The 21,767-nt window shown below is 43.3% G+C and overlaps 2 protein-coding genes across 2 annotated transcripts in view; one reads left to right on the forward strand and one right to left on the reverse strand.

The window, feature by feature from the left end:
* The window catches only part of LOC145360047 (tumor necrosis factor receptor superfamily member 5-like), a 179,267-nt gene that overhangs the window by 57,936 nt on the left and 99,564 nt on the right, over positions 1 to 21,767 (forward strand). The gene's annotated exons all lie outside the window — the stretch shown is intronic.
* Positions 1 to 21,767, reverse strand: part of LOC145360265 (tumor necrosis factor receptor superfamily member 5-like) — a 60,553-nt gene that overhangs the window by 9,523 nt on the left and 29,263 nt on the right. The window contains exons 5-6 of the mRNA XM_080215373.1: positions 20,392 to 20,544; positions 9,695 to 9,788 (exon numbers count right to left, since the gene is read on the reverse strand). Of these exons, the coding sequence (XP_080071499.1) occupies positions 9,695 to 9,788; positions 20,392 to 20,544 (247 nt within the window). The remainder of the gene's footprint in view (positions 1 to 9,694; positions 9,789 to 20,391; positions 20,545 to 21,767) is intronic.

Genomic DNA, 21,767 nt, shown 5'->3' on the forward strand with positions numbered 1-21,767 from the left:
ATAATTAAGGACCCCACACACCCCAGACATTCTCTCTTCCACCTTCTTCCATCGGGAAAAAGATGCAAAAGTCTAAGGTCACGTACCAACCGACTCAAAAACAGCTTCTTTTCTGCTGCCATCAGACTTTTGACTGGACTTACCTCGCATTAAGTTAATCTTTCAATACACCCTAGCTATGACTGTAACTCTACATTCTGCACTCTCTCATTTCCTTCTCTATGAATGGTTGTTTTGGCTGTATAGTGCAAAAGAAACAATACTTTTCACTATACACTAACACATGGGACAATAATAAATCAAATCAAATCAAAGTTTTCAAACTTGGGTTTATGGGCCAATGGTGGGGGGAGGTGACAGAGCCCTTCCTGCGACACATGGCTAATCTAACCGCTGGTGGCATGAGCATCGCTCAGGGTGCCATGGTCAGGTGTGAGTGAGTGACGGCCAGAGGCACTCGCTGCTCCCCCCAGGGTCCAGTTCTCTCCGGATTCCAGTTCTCTCTGCACTCCTGCTTTCTCTGCTCCATTCCTGTGCCTACTACCCCCAACCCACCGTGGCTCCTTCCTTCTCATTACTATGCTCTGCCTCTGTTCATCACCTCCCTATGCTCTACTACCAAGTGTTCCTGCTCTCTGCTTGCTCCCCTGATGCTCCTTTCCCTCTGCCCTGCTCACTCTGGATGCCTCTTTGTTTGACACCCTTGCTCTGCACTCCTCATGCTCCTGATTCCTCTGTGTTGGTGCTTTCCTAATGCTCCTGTTCGCCCTTTATCCTGCTACTATTTTCTCCATGCTCTACTCTCTCTAGGCATCTGTCAAGGATAGACAGGGTCTTCAGTGAGAAGCAGGCAATATGCATCTATCTCACTGGTATCTGCAAATGGTATTGTCAATGAAAACAAGGAAATGGCAGATATGTTGAATAATTGCTCTACACACAGGAAGCGATCACAAGCCAGACATGACTGAGTGGAAGGAGACAAACAGAAGGGATAATGGGCAAGTACTTTTATTGGCAGAATGTCATTAGTGCTGTCCTGTAAGGATCTGTATTGGGATTGCAACTATTCATCAGATTTATTAACAATTTATATGATGGAATAGAAAGCAGCATCTCCAGATTTGCCGATGACACAAAGATTGGTGGTATTATAAGCATTGTAGTAACATAAAGAGACTTCAGAGCATCAAGGATCCTAGGTTACAGAAATAGAACAAGGAATTTGAATTCAATAAAAATCTGGAATTAAAATTCTACTGATGACCATGAAATCATTGTCAATTGTTGTAAAAACCCATCTGGTTCACTAATGTCCTTTAGAGAAAAAAATCTGCCATCCTAACCCAGTCTGGCCCACATGTGACTCCAGAGCCACAGCAATGTGGTTGACTCTTAACTGCCCTCTGAAATGGCTGAGCGAGCCACTCAGTTGAAGAGGAGTTAAGGACGAACACTAAAGCCTGGAACCAGCCAGCAACACCCTCATCCCATGAACAAATATAGAGGTGCGATTAACCCAGCGGCATTCAAAGTGCTCCCACCAGAGGGAAAACCAGAGTGGTTCCCACTGCCATTAGTAGTGTCTGTCAGGTGGGATTCACACACCTGACAGACATTTCAAAATATACATGAAATGAATCACACCAGTCATCCCGGCTTCATAGAGATCAGGGTGTCAGAGTTAAAGTACATGCTAATTACATCCAGCTGATCAAAGAACAAAGAATAGTAGAACACTGGAACAGGCCTCAGGCCCACCAAGCCTGCACTAACACATCTTAAAGACCTTGTGCCTCTACGCTTTCAATACCCCTCCATTCCCTGCTATCGTATCTGTTTCTAAACATTACTATTGCATCTGTTCCTACCACTCCTCTGGCAGTGCATTCCAGGCACTTACCAGGTACTACCCTCTGTGTAAAAAACTTGCCTCTCACATCCTCTTTTAAACTTCCTTTTTACCTTAAACCTATGTCCCCTAGACATTTCTACTCTAGGAAAAAGACTCTGGAAGTCATCTTACCAAAACAAATCTAAGTATCAAATGAGTGTGAAAACAGGAGAGACTTGCGCTGCCTTTTCGGATGAGTTCCCAAATGTAACTGTATGGTACTTAGAGAAAAACAAGAGCCCAGATGTTTGGATGGGGGAGCCTTCTCTCTGTGCACAGATCAGTCGGCTGCTGATCCCTAGTGGCACATTGTGCAGGTGCCCAGACACCCAGTGCACTGCGAACACAATGTACACAACATTCTGGGAGGTTTATCAATCCCTCCCACCAACAATCCGCTGATCACTGCCCCGGACATCAGGCGCTCTACCCAGATCGATGCCCCGGCTAATACTGTTCCCCATCCCTCGATGCTGCCCGACCAATGCCAATCCCCATCACCCTCCAATTGTCATCCAGCTGATTGCCATCCCAGCCCGATGCAGAATATACCCCTTCCCTCCCCCCACCACAGAGCTCCCCCCCACCTCCCTTGACATGACCCCACCCTCAATATGGGCCCTCCCCTTCAGGCCCCACCTCAAGCCTGTTGCTCGGTGGGCTTTGCCAGGGTGCCAGGCTGGCACTGCCATGAAGCCAGGTTGGTACTGCCAGGCAGACACAGTCTGGCCTAGACCCCAATCACTCAGGGGCTTCAATGGCCTCCGTTCCCATGGTGAGGCCATCATGTCTGATCCCCCTGATGGAAACCATACGTGATCCTTGCCAGTGAGGATCTCGACTGATGAGCAGGTAAGGGCAAGTAAACCCAGATGATTGCACACGGGAGTCACTAATGATATTTAAATAAGGTCATAAATATTGAAATCGGCTTTGTGCCCTTTATAATGTGAACCTGATTTTTGGCCTCTCGCCCTATCTTACAGCCTGCCACAACCATCCACCGATGGGATGAACCAGTAAGATCGGGCCCCACTCCATTCTCTCCTGACCTCTCAAAATTTTGTAAACTTCTATCAGGTCACCTCCTCAGCCTCTGGTGTTCAAGTGAAAACAAACCAAGTTTGTCCAATCTCTCATAGCTAATACCCTCCAAACGAGGCAATGTTTTCTGTTCCCTCACCACATCTTTCTGGTAGTGTGGCAACCAGAACTGCGTGCAATATTCCAAATCTGGCCTAACTACAGTTCTATACAGCTGCAACATGATATGCCAATTTTTGTACTCTATAGCCCGGTTGATGAAGGCAAGCATCCCAGACCCTTTTTGACCACTCGTGTTGCCACTTCTAGGGAACGATAGACCTGTACATCTAGGTCCCTCTATATTTTAATGCTTCTAAGAATTCCGCCATTTACTGTATACTTCCTTCCTGCATTAAACCTTCTAAAATGTATCACTTTGCATTCGTCCATATCAAATTCCATGTGCCATTTCTCTGCCCAAGTCTCTAGCTTATCTATATCTTGCTGCATCCTCTGGCAATCCTCCTCACTATCGGCAGTTCCCCCAATCTTAATGTCGTTTGAAACCTTACGAATCAGACCATCTACGTTCTCCACCAAATCATTTATATATATTACAAACAACTGGGATCCCAGCACTGATCTCTGCAGAACACCATTGGACACAAATCTCCAGTCAGAAAAACACCCTTCTACTGCAACTCTCTGTTTTCTGTATTCATCTTATCAGTTCACCATGGATCCCATGTGACTTCACCTTCTGCATCAGCCTGCCAAGAGGGACCTTGTTTGAAGTCCATGTGAACAGCATCAACTGCTCTGCTCTTATCAATCATAGGAACGTAAGAACTAGGAGCAGGACTAGGCCATCTGGCCCCTCGAGCTTGCTTTGCCATTCAATAAGATCGCAGCTGATCTTTTTCGTGGACTGAGCTCCATTACCTGCCCGCTAACCATAACTCTTAATTCTATTACTGTTCAAAAATCTATCTTTGCCTTAAAAACATTCAACAAGGTAGCCTCAGCTGCTTCACTGGGCAGGGAATTCCACAGATTTACAATCTTTAGGGTGAAGAAGGTCTTTCTTAACTCAGTCCTAAATCTGCACCCCCTTATTTTGAGGCCATGCCCCTAGTTCTAGTTTCACCCGCCAGTGGAAACAACCTCCCTGCTTCTATCTTATCTATTCCTTTCATAATCTTGTATGTTTCTATAAGATCCCTTCTTCATTTTGCTGCACTCCAATGAGTGCACTTCCAGTCTACAGAGTCTCTTCTCAACTCCAGAATCAACTTAGTGACTCTCCTCTACACCCTCTTCAGTGCCAGTATATCTTTTCTCAAGTAAAGGGACCAAAATTGTACACAGTACTCCAAGTGTAGCCTCACCAGCGCCTTATACAGCTGCACCATAATCTCCCTGTTTTTAAACTCCATCCCTCTAGCAATGAAGGACAAAATTCCATTTGTCTTCTTAATTACCTGCTGCACTGCAAACCAACTCTTTGCGATTCATGCACAAGGACACCCAGATTCCTCTGCGCAGCAGTATGATGCAAATTTTTACCATTTAAATAATCGTCCATTCCGCTATTATTCTTGCCAAAATGGATGACCTCACATTTACCAACATTGTACTTCATCTGCCAAACTCTTGTCCACTCACTTAAACTATCTATATTACTTTGCAGATTTTCAGTGTCCTCAGCACACTTTGCTCTGCCACTCATCTTAGTGTCATTTGCGAATTTTGACACAGTACACTTCATCCCCAACTCCAAATCATCTATGTAAATTGTAAACAATTGTGGTCCCAATACTGATCCCTGAGGTACATCACTAGTCACTGATTGCCAACCAGAGAAACACCCATTTAGCCCCACTCTTTACTTTCCGTTAGTTAACCAATCCTCGAACCATGCTAATACATTACCCATAACTGTGTGCCTTTATCTTATGCAGCAGTCTTTGGTGTGGCACCTTGTTAAATGTCTTCTGGAAATCGAAATACACCACATCCACAGGTTCCCCACTGCCTACTGCGCTCATAATGTCCTCAAAGAATTCCAGCAAGTTAGATAAACATGACCTGCCTTTCGTGAACCCATGTTGCGTCTTCCCAATGAGACAATTATGATCCAGATGTCTCGCTATTTCTTCCTTGATTCAGCATTTTCCCTACTACAGAAGTTAAGCAAATCGGCCTATAGTTACCCGCCTTTTGTCTATCTTCTTTTTTAAAAGTGGCACCACATTTGCTCTTTTCCAATCTGCAGGAACCACCCTGAGTCCAGCAAATTTTGGTAAATTACCACAAGCGCGTTTGCTATTTCCTCCACCATCTCTTTTAGCAACCTGGGATGTATTCCATTAGGATCAGGAAACTTGTCTATCATTAGCCCCATTAGCTTGCCCAATGCTACTTCTTTAGTAAGATTGATAGTTTCGAGATCCTCACCTGCCATAGCCTTCTTATCATCAATTTTTGGCAGTTTGTTTGTGTCTTCCACTGTGAAGACCGACACAAAATATCTGTTCAATGCCTCGGCCATTTCCTCATTTCCCATTATTAAAGCCCCCTTCTCATCCTCTAAAGGACCAATGTTTATCTTAGTCACTCATTTTCGTTTTATATATTTGTAGAAACTTTTGCTATCTGTTTTTATATTCTGAGCTAGTTTAATCTCATAATCTATTTACTTTTCTGTAAAGCTTTTTTTTGTGATGTTTAGTTGACCTTTAAAGATTTTCCAACCCTCTCTTTTCCCACTAGTCTTTGCCGCTTTGTATTCATCTTTGTCACTTCCTCAAAAACTCAATAAAGTTTGTCAGGCACAACCTGCCCTGCACAAAGCTATGCTGCCTATGGTTAATAAATCCATAGTTTTTCAGATGTAAGTAAATCCTAAAACAGTCTCTAATAATTTCCCAACCACTAATGTAAGGCCCATCGGCCTGTAATTTCCTGGATCATCCTTTTTCCCTTTTGATTGGAAAACAGCTAATGTTACACCGCTGTTTAAAAAAGGTAGCAGGCAAAAGGCAGGGAATTATAGGCCGGTTAGTTTAACGTCTGTTGTTGGAAAAATGCTTGAATCCGTCATCAAAGAAGAAATAGCGAGGCATCTGGAAAGGAATGGTTTGATAGAGCAGACGCAGCACGGATTCGTTAAGGGGAAGTCGTGTTTGACAAATTTATTGGATTTCTGTGAGGATGTGACAAGTGCGGTAGACCGAGGGGAACTGGTGGATGTGGTGTTTCTCGATTTTCAAAAGGCATTTGATAAGGTGCCGCACAAAAGGTTGCTTCAGAAGGTTAGGGGGCATGGAGTTGGGGGTAAGGTGTTAGCATGGATAGAGGATTTGTTGTCTAATAGGAGGCAGAGAGTTGGTATCAATGGGTGCTATTCTGATTGGTGACTAGTGGAGTGCCGCAGGGATCGGTGCTGGGGCCTCAGCTATTTACTGTTTATATAGATGATCTGGAGGAGGGGGCTTAGTGTAGGGTGACGAAATTTGCTGATGACACAAAGATGAGTGGAAAAGCAAATTGTGCGGAGGGTGTGGAAAGTCTGCAGAGAGATCTGGATAGGCTGAGCGAGTGGGCGAGGACCTGGCAGATGGAGTACAATGTTGGCAAGTGTGAGGTTATCCACTTTGGCAGAAATAATAGTAGGAGGGGTTACTATTTAAAGGGCGAAAAGTTGCAGCATGCTATGGTGCAGAGGGACCTAGGGGTCCTTGTGCATGAGTTGCAAAAACCCAGTCTGCAGGTGCAGCAGGTGATCAAGAAGGCGAATGGGATGCTGGCCTTTATAGCGAGGGGGATAGAATGTAAAAGCAGGGAGGTCTTGCTGCAACTGTACAGGGCACTGGTGAGGCCACAGCTGGAGTACTGTGTGCAGTTTTGGTCGCCGCACTTCTGCAAGGATATTTTGGCCTTGGAGGGAGTGCAGAGGAGGTTCACTAGGCTGATACCGGAGATGAGGGGGTTAGACTATGAAGAGAGACTAAATAGACTGGGTCTGTACTCGTTGGAGTTTAGAAGGATGAGGGGGGATCTTATAGCGACGTATAAGATAATGAAAGGGATGGATAGGCTAGAGGTAGAGAGATTCTTCCCGCTCAGAAAGGACAGCAGCAATAGAGGGCACAGCCCCAAGATAAGCGGGGGGCAGTTTGGATCGGAGTTGAGGAGGAATTTCTTCACTCAAAGGGTGGTGAATCTCTGGAATTCTCTGCCCGTTGAAGTGGTGGAGGCTACCTTGCTAAATATATTTAAGTCACGGGTCGATAGGTTTTTGACAGACAAGGGAATTAAGGGTTATGGGGAGAAAGCGGGAAAGTGGAACTGAGCCACTTCAGATCATCCATGATCTTATTGAATGGCGGGGCAGGCTTGCAGGGCTAGATGGCCTACTCCTGCTCCTATTTTTTAAGTTCTTATGTTCTTACGCCCTTCTTAACAAAGGAAAAACATTGGCACATCTCCAGTCTTCTGGAACCTCCCCTGTGACTTAAGAGGATACAAAGACTTTGTAGAAGGCCCCAGCAATTTCCTCCCTCACCTTCCTCAATATTCCAGGATAGATTCCATTAAGTCCCAGGACTTGATCACCGTAATACTTTTCAAAACACCTTTTTTATATCAACATGCCCCAGAATATCAACATAGCCCTCCCGAGACTCACCATCCACCATGTCCCTCTCCTTTGCGAATATTGATGCAAGTATTCATTCAGGACCTCACCCACATTCTCTGGCTCCATGCATAAATTCCCTCCTTTGTCCTTCAGTGGATTTACTCTTTTCCTAGCTATCCTCTTTCTCCTTATATCCATCTAAAATGCCATGGAATTTTTCTTAATTCTGTTTGTCACGGACATTTCATGGCCCCTTGTAGACCTCCCAACTCCTTGTTAAAGTTCTTTCTTACTTTCTTTATATTATTCAAGGGCTCCACCTGTCTTCAGTTTCCTGAACCTTACATATGTCTCCTTTTTTCTGACTGAGCTCACAACTTCTCTTGTCATCCCGTATCTTGTCATTCTTATCCTTCATTTTCACAGGAACGTGCTGATCTGAACTCCATTCCATATTTGTCATGTGATTCCCACATGACAAATACGGATTCACCCTCAAACACCCACCAACAATCTACACTCCCAAGTTCCTGCCTCACAGCACCAGGACAGGTTCAATTCTGGCTGGGGTGACTGGCTATGTGGAGTCTGCACATTCTCCCCGTGTGTGCTTGGGTTTCCTCCAGGTGCTCCGGTTTCCTCTCACAGTCCAAAGCTGCTCAGGTTCAGTAGATTGGCCATGCTAAATTGACCCTCGTGTCAGGGGATTAGCAGGGTAAATGTGTAGGGTTACAGGAATAGGGACTGGGTGGGATTGTGGTTGGTGCAGGCTTGATGGACCAAATGGCCTCCTGTAGAGATTCTATGAATATTGCCATAGTTAGCCTTCTCCCAGTTTTGTACTTTCACCCAATGACCACTCTTAACCTTATCCATAAGTAACTTAAAACTTACGGAATTATGGTCACAGTTCCTAAAATCTTCTTCCACTGAAACTTTGACTACCTCGTTGGGCTTATTTCCCAATACCAGGTCTAGAATGGCCCTTCCCTAGTTGGGCTATTTCCATATCGAGTGATTTCCCACATACACAAGTGTGAATAAACTGTATGGCCTCATTTTTTGTGCACATACTGTACAAATACTTCACACACGTAAAGAAAAAATCATTCATGCTAAACTAGAATACAACACTTGATTTAAAACATGAAAAATAGCTTGAGATTACAATTTCAGCTGAGGCATTAGTGGTGGATTCTATTTTCATGACTTGCGATTCCAGGATTTGTTTTCCCAGTTCATACTCCACAATTTGATCAACCATTTTTATGAAATTCTATATTAGCCTAAGTTGTATATTAGAAATATAAAATGTTACACAATGCAGTCTGATATAAAATTGTCAGAACCTGAGCTACTGCTATATTCAGTGTCCACTCAACTGTATAAATTACAGAGAAAAAGTTATTTTTGTTCAGTATCAGGAAAGTAAAATTTCGCAAGTTTGAAGTTTTTTTTGGGGTCAGATGCAGAGTGTGAGTCTAACATAACTGATTGTACATTTGGCAGTGCTAGATTAGTATATTTATGTACTATTTTGCCTGCATCTCCCATTGTATTGAGCTTTATCCAGTCACTATCCATCAAGAAAGATATAACTGGAGTTCAGCTTGCTAAAATTAGGCCAGTCTTTGTTAGATTATCCAGTTAGCTGAAATCCAGTGTTCTTCAGCAGGAGGCAAGAAGTTAATGTAATAGGAAACATTGATTCAACTAGATTAGAAAGACCTGAAATATAACTTTACATCACTTCTAAAAACATTTAAAATGATAGTTAACTACTCTGTAATGAATTGATTTATATTTAATTCTGGTTACTTTTTTTTATATATCCAGTTCAATCCAACAAAGCCCAATTCAGAATCTCAGCGAGTGAGACATTCCCCATCCAAGCTGACAAGACAGGGCTCTCACCTCCTGTCTTGGGCTTGATCTACATGATCCAAGCTGATTGGAGCAGGCATAGCTCCTCCTCCAAGGCTTAATCTTATTTGTATCTTAGCCAAAGGCCGAGATGCCACTTTTAAAAATTGCTTCAAATGAAGCTAAAATGTAATCTAATGACTTCAGCCAAGTACAGCATGTCGATACTACACTTGATCTTAGCCATTGTACCATTTTGATGTACTCACTCAGTAGCTGGCTTGCATTTTCCTGTGGTTGTGGACTCATCTGAAAATGATCCTGGAGGACAAGCTTCACACTTAATATCAGTTGTTTCTGTTCCTGAAAGCAGGTGTTGCAATATCACATAATTCAGAAAATACATCATTAATATTTCAATAAGTTTTCATCAGTGAGATGTGTGAGTCAAGTTCAGTACTGTCAACATGGAGAATTAATTTGGAGCCAGTATACAGTGGGACATCTCTCTGGGGAATTAATTTCTTCCTAGGATCATCAGCAGCCCCCCCTAATGATATTAATATACAGGCCTCAGTTAAATGCTCGCTTCCCACCCTAAGATCTGACAGTCCTTGGAATTGACAAGGAGGGTATGAGTATTCTGAGAGGGACATGGGTGGTGGTCGGAACAGAGGAAGCTGCCAATTTCTTTGTAAGTTGTCCTTGCGAGGTACACGTGACCTCCTATGATATTCTGCTATTAGGTGCTGTCCGAATTGAAAAAGTAAAGTTGTGAGAGAACATAGAACATAGAACATTACAGTGCGGAACAGGCCCTTCGGCCCACAATGTTGCGCCGACCAGTCTTATTTTTAAAAAAAAACATTGACCCACTAATCTAAACCAATCCCTTTTCGTCCATAAACCTATCCACCAATCTCTTAAACGCCCCCAAACTAGGCGCATTTACAACTGCAGCAGGCAGGGCATTCCAGTCCCTCACCACCCTCTGGGTAAAGAACCTGCCCCTGACATCCGTCCTATAACTACCCCCCCTTAATTTAAAGCCATGCCCCCTCGTGCTAGATTTCTCCATCCGAGGAAACAGGCTATCACCATCCACCCTATCTAAACCTCTAATCATCTTATATGTTTCTATAAGATCCCCTCTTAGCCGCCTTCTTTCCAGTGAAAACAACCTCAAATCCCTCAGTCTCTCCTCATAGCACCTCCCCTGCATACCAGGCAACATCCTGGTAAACCTCCTCTGCACCCTCTCCAAAGCCTCCACATCCTTCCTGTAATGTGGGGACCAGAACTGCACACAGTACTCCAAGTGCGGCCGCACCAGAGTTGTGTACAGTTGCAACATGACGCTGCGACTCCTAAATTCAATCCCCCTACCAATAAACGCCAAGACACCGTACGCCTTCTTAACAACCTTATCTACTTGATTCCCAACTTTCAGGGATCTATGTACACATACACCTAGATCCCTCTGCTCCTCCACTCTATTCAAAGTCCTCCCGTTAGCCCTATACTCAACACATCTGTTATTCCTACCGAAATGGATTACCTCACACTTCTCCGCATTAAACTCCATCCGCCACCTCGCGGCCCAGCTCTGCAACCTGTCCAAGTCACCCTGCAAACTTCGACACCCTTCCTCACAATCTACCACACCTCCGACTTTGGTGTCATCAGCAAACTTACTAATCCACCCAACTATACCCTCATCCAGATCATTAATAAAGATTACAAACAGCAGTGGCCCCAAAACAGATCCCTGAGGCACACCACTCGTAACCGAACTCCATGATGAATAATTACCATCAACCACCACACTCTGTCTCCTATCTGCTAACCAATTCCTGATCCAAGTACCTAAATTACCACCAATCCCATACATCTGCATTTTCTGCAGAAGCATACCATGGTGAACCTTATCAAACGCCTTACTAAAATCCATATATACCACATCTACTGCCTTACCCCTATCCACCTCTTTGGTCACCTTCTCAAAGAACTCAATAAGGTTAGTAAGGCACGACCTTCCCGCTACAAAACCATGCTGACTATCTCTAATCAATTCATTACTCTCCAAATAACTATAAATCCTATCCCTAATAATTCTTTCTAAAACCTTGCCCACTACAGAAGTAAGACTCACTGGTCTATAATTCCCAGGGAAGTCTCTGCTCCCCTTCTTAAACAATGGGACAACATTCGCTGTCCTCCAATCTTCCGGTACTATACCAGAGACCAACGACGACCTGAAGATCAGAGCCAGTGGCTCTGCAATCACCTCTCTTGCCTCCCATAGAATCCTAGGGTAAATCCCGTCTGGACCAGGGGACTTATCTATTTTCAACCCATCTAGAATATCCAACACATCCTCTGTATCAACTACAATACTTTCTATTTTACACCCCTTCACCCCAGTGACCTCCTCAGCTACATTCATATCGTCCTGCGTGAACACCGAAGAGAAATAATGGTTCAATGCCTCTCCAATCTCTTCCGGTTCCACACACAACTTCCCCCTACTGTCTGTAACTGGCCCTAATCTTGCCCTAACCAACCTTCTGTTCTTGACATACCTATAGAACGCCTTAGGATTCTCCTTAATCCTATCAGCCAAAGTCATCTCATGCCCTCTTCTAGCCCTTCTTAACTCCCTCTTCAACTCCCTCCTAGCCAATCTAAAGCTTTCTACTGCACTACCCGAGCCCTCAAGCCTCATCCGAACATAAGCCTCCTTCTTCTTCCTAACCAACAAATCAACTTTTTTTGTGCACCACGGTTCCCTAGCCCTACCAATTCCTCCTTGCCTGACAGGGACATACCTATCACAGACCCACAGTAGCTGCTCCTTGAAAAAACTCCACATTTCAGACGTTCCTAGTCCCTGTAATCTCCTAGTCCAACCAATGCTTCCTAATTCTCTCCTAATGGCCTCATAATTACCCTTCCCCCAGCTAAAACTACTGACCCGAGGTTCATGCCTATCCCTTTCCATCACTAAGGTGAACGTAACCGAATTGTGGTCACTATCACCAAAAAGCACACCAACTTCCAAGTCTAGCACCTGGTCAGGCTCATTTCCCAGCACCAAGTCCAATATAGCCTCACCTCTAGTTGGCCTATCTACATATTGAGTCAAAAAACCTTCCTGCACACTTTGAACAAAAACTGACCCCTCTAACGAGCTAGAGCTATAGCAATTCCAATCAATGTTAGTAAAGTTAAAATCCCCCATAACAATTACCCTATTACTTTCACTCCTAACCAGGATCGTCTCTGCAATCCTTTCCTCAACCTCTCTAGAACTTTTTGGAGGTCTATAAAAGACTCCCAACAGGGTGACCTCTCCTCTCCTATTTCTAATTTCTGCCCATACTACCTCAACAGACAAGTCCTCATTAAACTTCCTCTCTGACACTGTGATATAGTCCTTGAAGTTCTCTTGATTAATAAGGGGATCAGGGATTATGGGGAAAAGGCAGGAGAATGGGGATGAGAAAAATATCAGCCATGATTGAATGGTGGAGCAAACTCAATGGGCCGAGTGGCCTAATTCTGCTCCTATGTCTTACGGTTTTATGGTTTAAGCAATTCAGTCAATGAGCAGGTGGGGTCTGAGACTGTTTAGTAGGCTTTATATTCAGTGGCATGTTTCCTGGTCATTGCTGTAAACTGCCTGAGTATCTTATGCTTAGGGTGCGCTGATAAAATCCAAAAGCTAACTGTGCGCAAAAATGTAACACAGTGGTCCAATAATAGGATCTCCTTATGATATCAGCTGAATATTGTGCACTTTGCAAGCCTTTACATGTACTTTTGCAATCTTTTCAAAAACATGTGTTTTAACAGTAATCACGTTTGCTTTTTAATAGTTTAAAAAAGTAGCTTGGGCCTTGTAAATAGAGATATTGATTGCATATGCAAGGAAGTGGTGCTGAACTTCTAGTTACGATCTGGGATGTGACCTGGATTTTTTACAAGTTTATTATTAGTCACAAGGAGGCTTACATTAACACAGCAATGAAGTTACCATGAAAATCCCCTGGTCGCCACACTCCAGCGCCTGTTCGGGTACACTGAGGGAGAACTTAGCATGGCCAATGCATCTAACCAGCACGTCTCTCAGACTGTGGGAGGAAATCAGAGCACCCGGGGGAAATCCACACGGACACGGGGAGAACATGCAAGCTCCACACAGGCAGTGACCCAAGCCAGTTCAGGAATTGAACCCAGGGCCCTGGAGCTGAGAGGTAGCAGTGCTAACCACTGTGCCACCGTGCCACCATATTATGAACCAGTTAGGGACCAGTAACTTTTTGTTTAAAGAAGACTGAATTTGAAATCCAATATACAGACAGTATTCTATGGTTTTAAACACAATATTTTTTAATAGAAAAGTCATTAAAGCAAACAGTAAATATAATTAATCTTATACTCTAACATCCTGAATTAGTACAAGGTAAACATGAATTAACAGAAAAGTAATGGTCAAACAATCACAAGCTGTATATTAAATGACAGACACAGCCTAAGACAGATTTTCTGAATCTTCTCATCAATCCATCCAGACATCAGTCATCACTGTGAGTCACAAAAATTATTTTAGACTCCATCTTTCAGATGAAGAACCCCTGTTCCTCTCCTTCAAAGAGTGTGTCTGATTTCTGGGTGACAGCAGCTCTATTCCACCCAAGTTCCACGGGAACAATCCTCCCCAGAAGGTACACTATCTCAATATCTCTCATAGCTGCTCCCAGTTCCAGCCTTCTTGGTCTTTCCCAGCTGAGTTGATCAACCCTCCGAGACTGTATTGCACCGTGTGGGCCAGGCTACACTCCAGTGTCTCATTCCAGGCACAGTCCCAACTCCTCGGCTGTTAATAACTACCCTTTATGGAGCAGACAACTGCACCTCAGCTTCATTGTACTGACATTTCTTGCAGGCTTTTTCTGCACCCTAACTGCCCACAGAAATAAAAACAGCATAGGAGTGACCTAGTGCATCAACTGTCACATTTCTCCGAGTCCCAACTGTGCAAAGCTAACGAAAGCAAGTGTGTTGCCTTGTCAGCTCCTAACTAACCTCCTTTCTTGCACCCAAAACACCGGGACCCATGGCCAGGTTTTCATATTACATAACTGGTCAGTGGACAGACAATCTTTTGCTAAAAAGAATGCTATAAGCCGTCTGCTACATTCTGTGTTTTTACTGTTGCCCCAGCCATACAAGGTGCTACAGTCCTCAATCATCATGCCACAAGCACCAAAGAAAATCCACAAACAAAGATTTCCTCACACACCATAACCTTTATAAAATTCTGATTAGAGCATAACTCAAGTCCAGTTCTGGTCGCCACACTTCAGGAAGGATGTGAGGGTCCTTGAGAAGGTGCAGAGGAGATTTACCAGAATGGTTCCAGGGAAGAGGGATTTTAAAACAAGCTTAGATTGGGGACCCTGGGCTTGGTCTTCTTGGAGCAAAGAAGATTGAGGGGAGATCTACTAGTGGTGCACAGGATTATGACAGCTTTAGATAAAGCGAACAAAGAAATGCTGTTCCCATTATCTGATGGTACAAGGGAACTCAGTTTTGGGCAAGACATACAGGGGGTGGGAGGGAAATGTAGGAAGAACATTTTTACACAGCAAATGGTAATGACCTGGAACTTGAAGCATATGAGGGTGATGCTCTTCTGCATGTTTAGCTATTCTTCAATACCAGATTCTGTTTCAAATGAATCACATGATTCCTTCTAACTACAATGCACTTTCCCTTTAAGAGGTGCAAACTCCAGAGCAGACACAATGGGCTGAATGGCCTTGTTCTACACTATAACCCTTCTATGCTTCAAAAAGTACAGTTGCCATTGTCCCAAAAGACTATTGGCTGCTCTCCCATTTTGAGAGAGGGAGGGAGACAGCTGACTAGTGGTGGTTCAACCTGAGGATCACTTCACCTCAGGCGAGGGGCAAGATTGAGAAGGCTAGACCATCATGAATAACCTCAGCCGGTACAGGATCACAAACGAACCAGCCAGCGAACTGTGCTAAACCGATAATGATTTAAGTGACATCACTGTGATATTGGATTTCCTTCTGATGCATGCAGCCAATGAAGAGTCTGGGTACTGTTAGATACATGCAGCAATCCTGGAAATCAGTGAATAGCACCAGTGTATCATGCTGCCAATAACACATGTTTATTGTGGACTGTGATCGTGGTTAACCAATCTAATTCCTAATATCTCTTTCCATAAAATGCAGCTATTCCATCAGCTATTTTTATGACCATATCCACTTGAGGTCCTATGGACCAGAACTTCCAAAATATTCTGCTGTCTCACATCACTCAGACCTACATATTCAAAGTTTATACTTTCATGGTGGCACACTGGTAGCGCTGCTGCCTCACAGGACTTGGGTTTGATTCCTGGCTTGGGTCACTATCTTTGCAGAGTCTGCATGTTCTCCCTGTCTCTGCGTGAGTTTCCTCCAGATGCTCCAGTTTCATCCCACAGTCTGAAAGATGTGCTGATTAGGTGCATTGACTATGCTAAATTCTCCCTCAGTGTACCCGAACAGGTGAGTGTGGCAACTGGGAAATTTTCACAGTAACTTCATTGCAGTGTTAATGTAAACCTACTTGTGACTAATAAATACCACCTCACATTTACTAGCATTGGATTTTATTTGACCCCTTTATTGTGCATTTCACCATCTTATTAAAATACTCCTGATCTTTCTTTCATTCTCTGAGTTATATATTATTCCTCTTATTAAAATATAATGTCCAAATTTGAACATCACTCCTTTTAGCCCATTGTCAAATCACAAACATGCATAATAAACAGAAGTTCTATCAGGTCAGAACACTGTGAGAAACCATGGCCTATTCCAAGCACTTTGAGAAACTGCCTTAACTCCTCCTTTAATCTCCTGCTCATTCCATCCCCGTAAACTTCCTCATAATGCCCTATGTTGTCCTTTATCAAAAGCGTTGGTGACAGAAAGATGGAACCCTCAAAAATAAAAAGCAAAACATACAATTGGGAAATATTTCAAAGACTGTCAAAGAAAAAGAGACTGCTGTCTGCAATAAAAATAACAAGCTGAAACATATATCAAGCAAGGACAGGCAGATACATTTTGGGCAGAATTTTCTCTGTGGCCTCAGGAACTGGGCATTTGGCTCAAATGTAGATCACGGCCAGCACTGTGTGCAAACAGTCACCCAACAGTCACCCAATTTTTCTGACTGAGCCAATTCGTAACCAGAGTAAAGACTCACTGTCCAACTGAGGACTGTGGGCAAGCTCTTGAAGTTGAAGGGTCAGTAAAAGGCCTTCCAGCACAGAAGCAGCAATCTGAGATGCCTTATCTCCACTTTTCTAAAACTTTTGCCTGAAAAAAAATCTTCAGCAGGAAGATCACCATTGTGCAAACTGTTCCACAGCTAAAGCCAGGCAGAATGGAGGAGGGCATTAAACCCTCCCTGGAGCACTGCCTGGTCTGCTGCTGGGAGGTCATAGAATCATAGAATCCTTACAGTGCAGAAGAGGCCATTCAGCCCATCACACCTGCACCAAGTCTTGACAGAGTTTCTTACTCAGGCCCTCTCCCCCACCCAATCCCCACACTTTTTTGATGGTTCATCCATCTAATGTACATTTCTTTGGCCTGTGGGAGGAAATTGGAGCACACGGAGGAAATCCACAGGCATGGAGAGAACATACAAACTGCACACAGGCAGTCACCTGAGGCTGGAATTGAACCTGGGTCCCTGGTGCTGTGGGGCAGCAGCGTTAACACTGTGCCACCATGCCACCCCAAACTACAAATCTTATTCCATTGATTCTGATGGAACTGCTTCCTGTCTTCGATCAGGAATTAATTCAAAGTTGTTGGAACTGTTGTCCATGAGCAATTAACTTTCATTCCCTGACCAGGAATTGAACCCTGGCCACAGCAATGAGTGTGCCGAATCCTAACCACTAGACCATCGGGGTAGTGGTGTAAATGTTTGTGCTCATTTGCCTCCACACACTAATCGGCTGCTAAAAATCCTCTCTAATTTCATTTTTGAAAAACCTCTCCATGTTTGTGGCAAAGTTATAAAAGGAAATAGGGAAAACCCTTGGGTATAGTTCAAAGATGTGCAGGTCAAGCAGATTGGCTATGCTAAAACTTCCCCTCAAGTCCCAGATGTGTGGTTAGAGAGATTAGAGTGGAAAATATGTGGGATTAAGGGAATAGCACCTGGGTAGGATGCTCTATCGATTAGTTGGTGCGAACTTGATACACAAATGGTCTCCTTCTGCACTGTAGGAATTCTATGCATCTATGGTAAAGACTACTATCTGATACACAACATTATCAGGTTTAAAAAAAACCATCAAAAGCAGCTAATCTTGCTTTTTTAAAATTTTGACAGAATGAACTTGCATTAATGCAATGGCTTTCAAGTCCTCTGCAAATGATAAAGTGTTTTACAGCTGAAGAATTATTTCTGAAGTGTAATTGCTTTTATGTTGTATGAAAAGTCGGAGCTATTTCATGCACCGCATAGTTCATCTACAACAATGAGGTAAGTGACCAGTTATTGTTTTTGAATGATAAACCTTGAGGGATGAATGTTGACCAAGAAACCAGACAAATCCTCCCTCATCTTCTAATAGTGCTGTGAATTTTAGATGATATGACATGCATCTATTTACTAACTAGTTCAAAAAAATACCCCCAACACAGAATGCTCCTGCAGTACAGCAATGAAGGGTCGGTCTAGATTATATGCTCAGGTTCTGGAGCAGAGTTCTAAAACTGACAATCTTTTTACTCAGGCACAAGTTCTAGCCAGGTTGGGAATATAGTTTAGGCGCATGGTGGCACAGTGGTTACCACTGCTGCATTACAGCACAAGGGGCCCGGGTTCAATTCCCAGCTTGGGTCGCTCTCTGTGTGGAGTTTGCACATTCTCCCCGTACCTGCGTGGGTTTCCTCCGGGTGCTCCAGTTTCCTCCCACATTCCAAAGATGTGCCAGTTGGGGGGATTGGCCATGCTAAATTGCCCCTTAGTTTTGTCAGGGGGACTAGCTAGGGTAAATGCATGAGTTTATAGGGATAGGGCCTGGGTGGAATTATAGTCACTGCAGGCTTAATGGGCTGAATGGCCTCCTTCTGCATTGTAGGATTCTATAATTAGTGAAATAGCCAACTGATGTCCCCTAGTTGCTACACATCTTAGAATTTAGAACCCATCTTTAGGAGACAACATGCAACACATAGCAGCACAATATAGTGTCTGTGCCACTATGACAGCCAATTCATTTTCAATAACCATGACGATAGGGAAAAACTAAAAGCAAAATACTGCGGATGCTGAAATCTGAAACAAAAACAGAAAATGCTGGAAAATCTCAGCAAGTCTGACAGCATCTGTGAGGAGAGAATAGAGCAAATGTTTCAAATCTAAATGATCATTTGTTAGAGTGAGGATTAGGAAAATAATTCAAAACTATGAGGGGTTTTGGTAAAGCAATTAGGGACATGAGATTTCTTTAGGCGTGTGCATTAGCAACCTCAGATCATCAAACTGATACAATTGACAAAAGAAGTATAATCTAGGATAATGTGAAGTTGTACACTTTGATGGGGAGAATAAAGGAGCTGAATATTATTTAAATAGGCGGGCGACACAGTAGCACTGTGGTTAGCACTGTTGCTTCACAGCTCCAGCATCCTGGGTTCGATTCCCAGCTCCGGTCACTGTCTGTGGAGTTTGCACATTCTCCTTGTGTCTGCCTGGGTTTCCTCCGGGTGCTCCAGTTTCCTCCCACAGTCCAAAGATGTGCGCGTTAGGTTGATTGGCCATGCTAAATTGCCCCTTAGTGTCCTGAGATGCATAGGTTAGACGCAAAGACTGCAGGAAGCTGCAGCATGGAGGGATTTGGGACTCCTCATGCATAAATCACAAACAGCTCGCATTCAAGTTCAGCAGGTAATTGGGAAAATAAACGGAATGTTGGCCTTTATTTTAAAGGGAATGGAGTATAAGAATAGGGAAGTCTTGCTAAAACTGTACAAGGCACTAGTTACACCGCCCCAAAAACTGTGAATAGTCTTGGTCCACTTATCTAAGGGGATTGGAGGCAGTCTCGAGAAAGTTCACTGGGTTGATTCCAGGTAGATAGGGATTTTCTTAAGAGGAGAAGTTAAGTAAATTGGGAGTGTACTCTTCAGAGTTTAGAAGAATGAGAGGTGGCCTAATTGAGACATACAGAATTCTTGGGGGACTTGGCAGACTAGATGCTGAGAGGTTGTTTCCCCTTGTGAAAGAGTGTAGGATCAGAGGGCATAATCTCTGAATAAGGGGGTTGTCCATTTAAGACAGAGATGAGGAGAAATTTCTTCTCTCAGAGGATGGTGAATCTGTGGAATTCTTTACCACAGATAGCTGTGCACTCTGGGTCGTTAGATATGGTTAAGGCTGAGATAGACAGAGTTTTAATCAGTAAGGGAATCAAAGGTTATAGGGATAAGGCAGGAAAGTGGAATTAAGGATTATATCAGATCAGCCATGATTGCATTGAAGGGTGGAGCAGCCTAGTTCTGCTACTACATCTTATGGCCTAAATAAAACAACCTAAACATAAATGTGTCAACAAGAACGACTGCTAAAATCTGAAAAGAAACTACTGGATGGGTGATGGAAACATTCTATAGAATTCTCAAAAGGTAGTAGGACATATACTTGTAAAAGACTAATATGCAGGGTTATGGGGAAAATCTGGAGAATGGAAGTAAATTGGATAGTTTTTTCAAAGAGCTGGCATAGGCATGATGGGCCAATAGTCTTCTACTATGCTGTAAGATTCTATATCAACTTCACACTTTTAATACAGGGATGTTTTCTCAATGACACTATTGGCTTACTGACCTTTCAAACATGCAGTCTAACATCATACCTTGCACTTTAACCCCTTCACCTATTGGACATGGTGTGTATCTTCTGCAATTCCAGCAGGTATCAAAGGTTTTTTTGCTGCAGTAATAGCCTCTTTTACAGCGACACACAGTGTTTTTATTAGGCCGGCATTTAAACATTTCAACGAATCCTTCTAGGTAAGAAAAGTATCAGTCTTAGTTGAATGTCTGAACTACTTTTCTCTCACTCTATAGTTTTGGAAAGTGAGCACTTTGAGTGGGTTGGAGACAGCTAGTGAATAATAAAAGTTTGTCATTTTAGGTTAAGATTTAGCTGTGATTGAACCATCAACAAATAAATTTTGGAAATAGCGCTTCTCTTCAGAACTGTTCAGTTCACAGGTACGCTTATGCACAAACACACAAAGTGCTGATACTCAAAAACAATCTAAAATTATAACCAGCCCTGAACTGAAGCCTCAGGCCATGTTTCAGCAGAAGTAAGTAATGACTAAATTATATTTATTTTCATTATATTGGATCAGTATTTTAGAACCATGTTTGCCAATTGAGTTTAGTTTTCAAGAACATTGAGTACAAACTCCTCTGACATTAAATAAGCAAATGCAGTGAACATGATGAGATGGTGAGCTGTAACATCTGGGAGTCTGTGGAGAGCAATGCATTCCCCAACAATCTTATCTGTGTGTCAGCAGGTTAAGTAACTTCAGTTCAGAGTTGTTGGAGTCTGAGTCATTATATATTGTTGTATTATCTGTAAGTACCTGTAAATAGTGAGGAGATCTAATCACAGAAGCATAGAATCCCAACATGGCATAAGAGGCCATTTGGCCCATCAAGTCTTCACTGATTCACAGCATCATGCCCAGACCCTCTCTATATATCCCCACACATTTCCCATGGCTAATCCCCCTAACCTACACATCTTGTAGTGGGAGGAAACCAGAGGACACGGAGGAAACTCACACAGACACGACGAGAATGTGCAAACTCCACACAGACAGTGACCCAAGGTTGGAATTAAACCCAGATCCCTGGAGCTGAGTCACCGTGCCACCCCAAATGTGCAGGTTTTCCAGAGGGTCACATTTCACAGCTGCACTGGAGACTGAAGCCACGTATACATCACCAATTCAGGCTGGCTCCTTGCTGAACCAATTAGCATGGCAACATTACACATAAAGTTTACAAACTTAAAATCTGGGAAGCAAAAGACAACAAGAATGCAAAGGACAATGGCAGGAAGTGCCTGTCAGCAAATCTAAAGCTTTTAAAATTAATTTAGCACTGATTTGGAAAATCAACTTACATTCACGCCAGAAGAAAAATTTTGCCAATCAGGCAAAGACATAAAACAAAATGTCTACCAGCATAGCAATAAATTGGGTAGCATGGT

This window comes from Carcharhinus amblyrhynchos, chromosome 30, assembly GCF_965287045.1.
Source record: "Carcharhinus amblyrhynchos chromosome 30, sCarAmb.v2.hapA, whole genome shotgun sequence".
In the NCBI taxonomy this organism is placed as follows: Eukaryota; Metazoa; Chordata; class Chondrichthyes; order Carcharhiniformes; family Carcharhinidae; genus Carcharhinus; species Carcharhinus amblyrhynchos.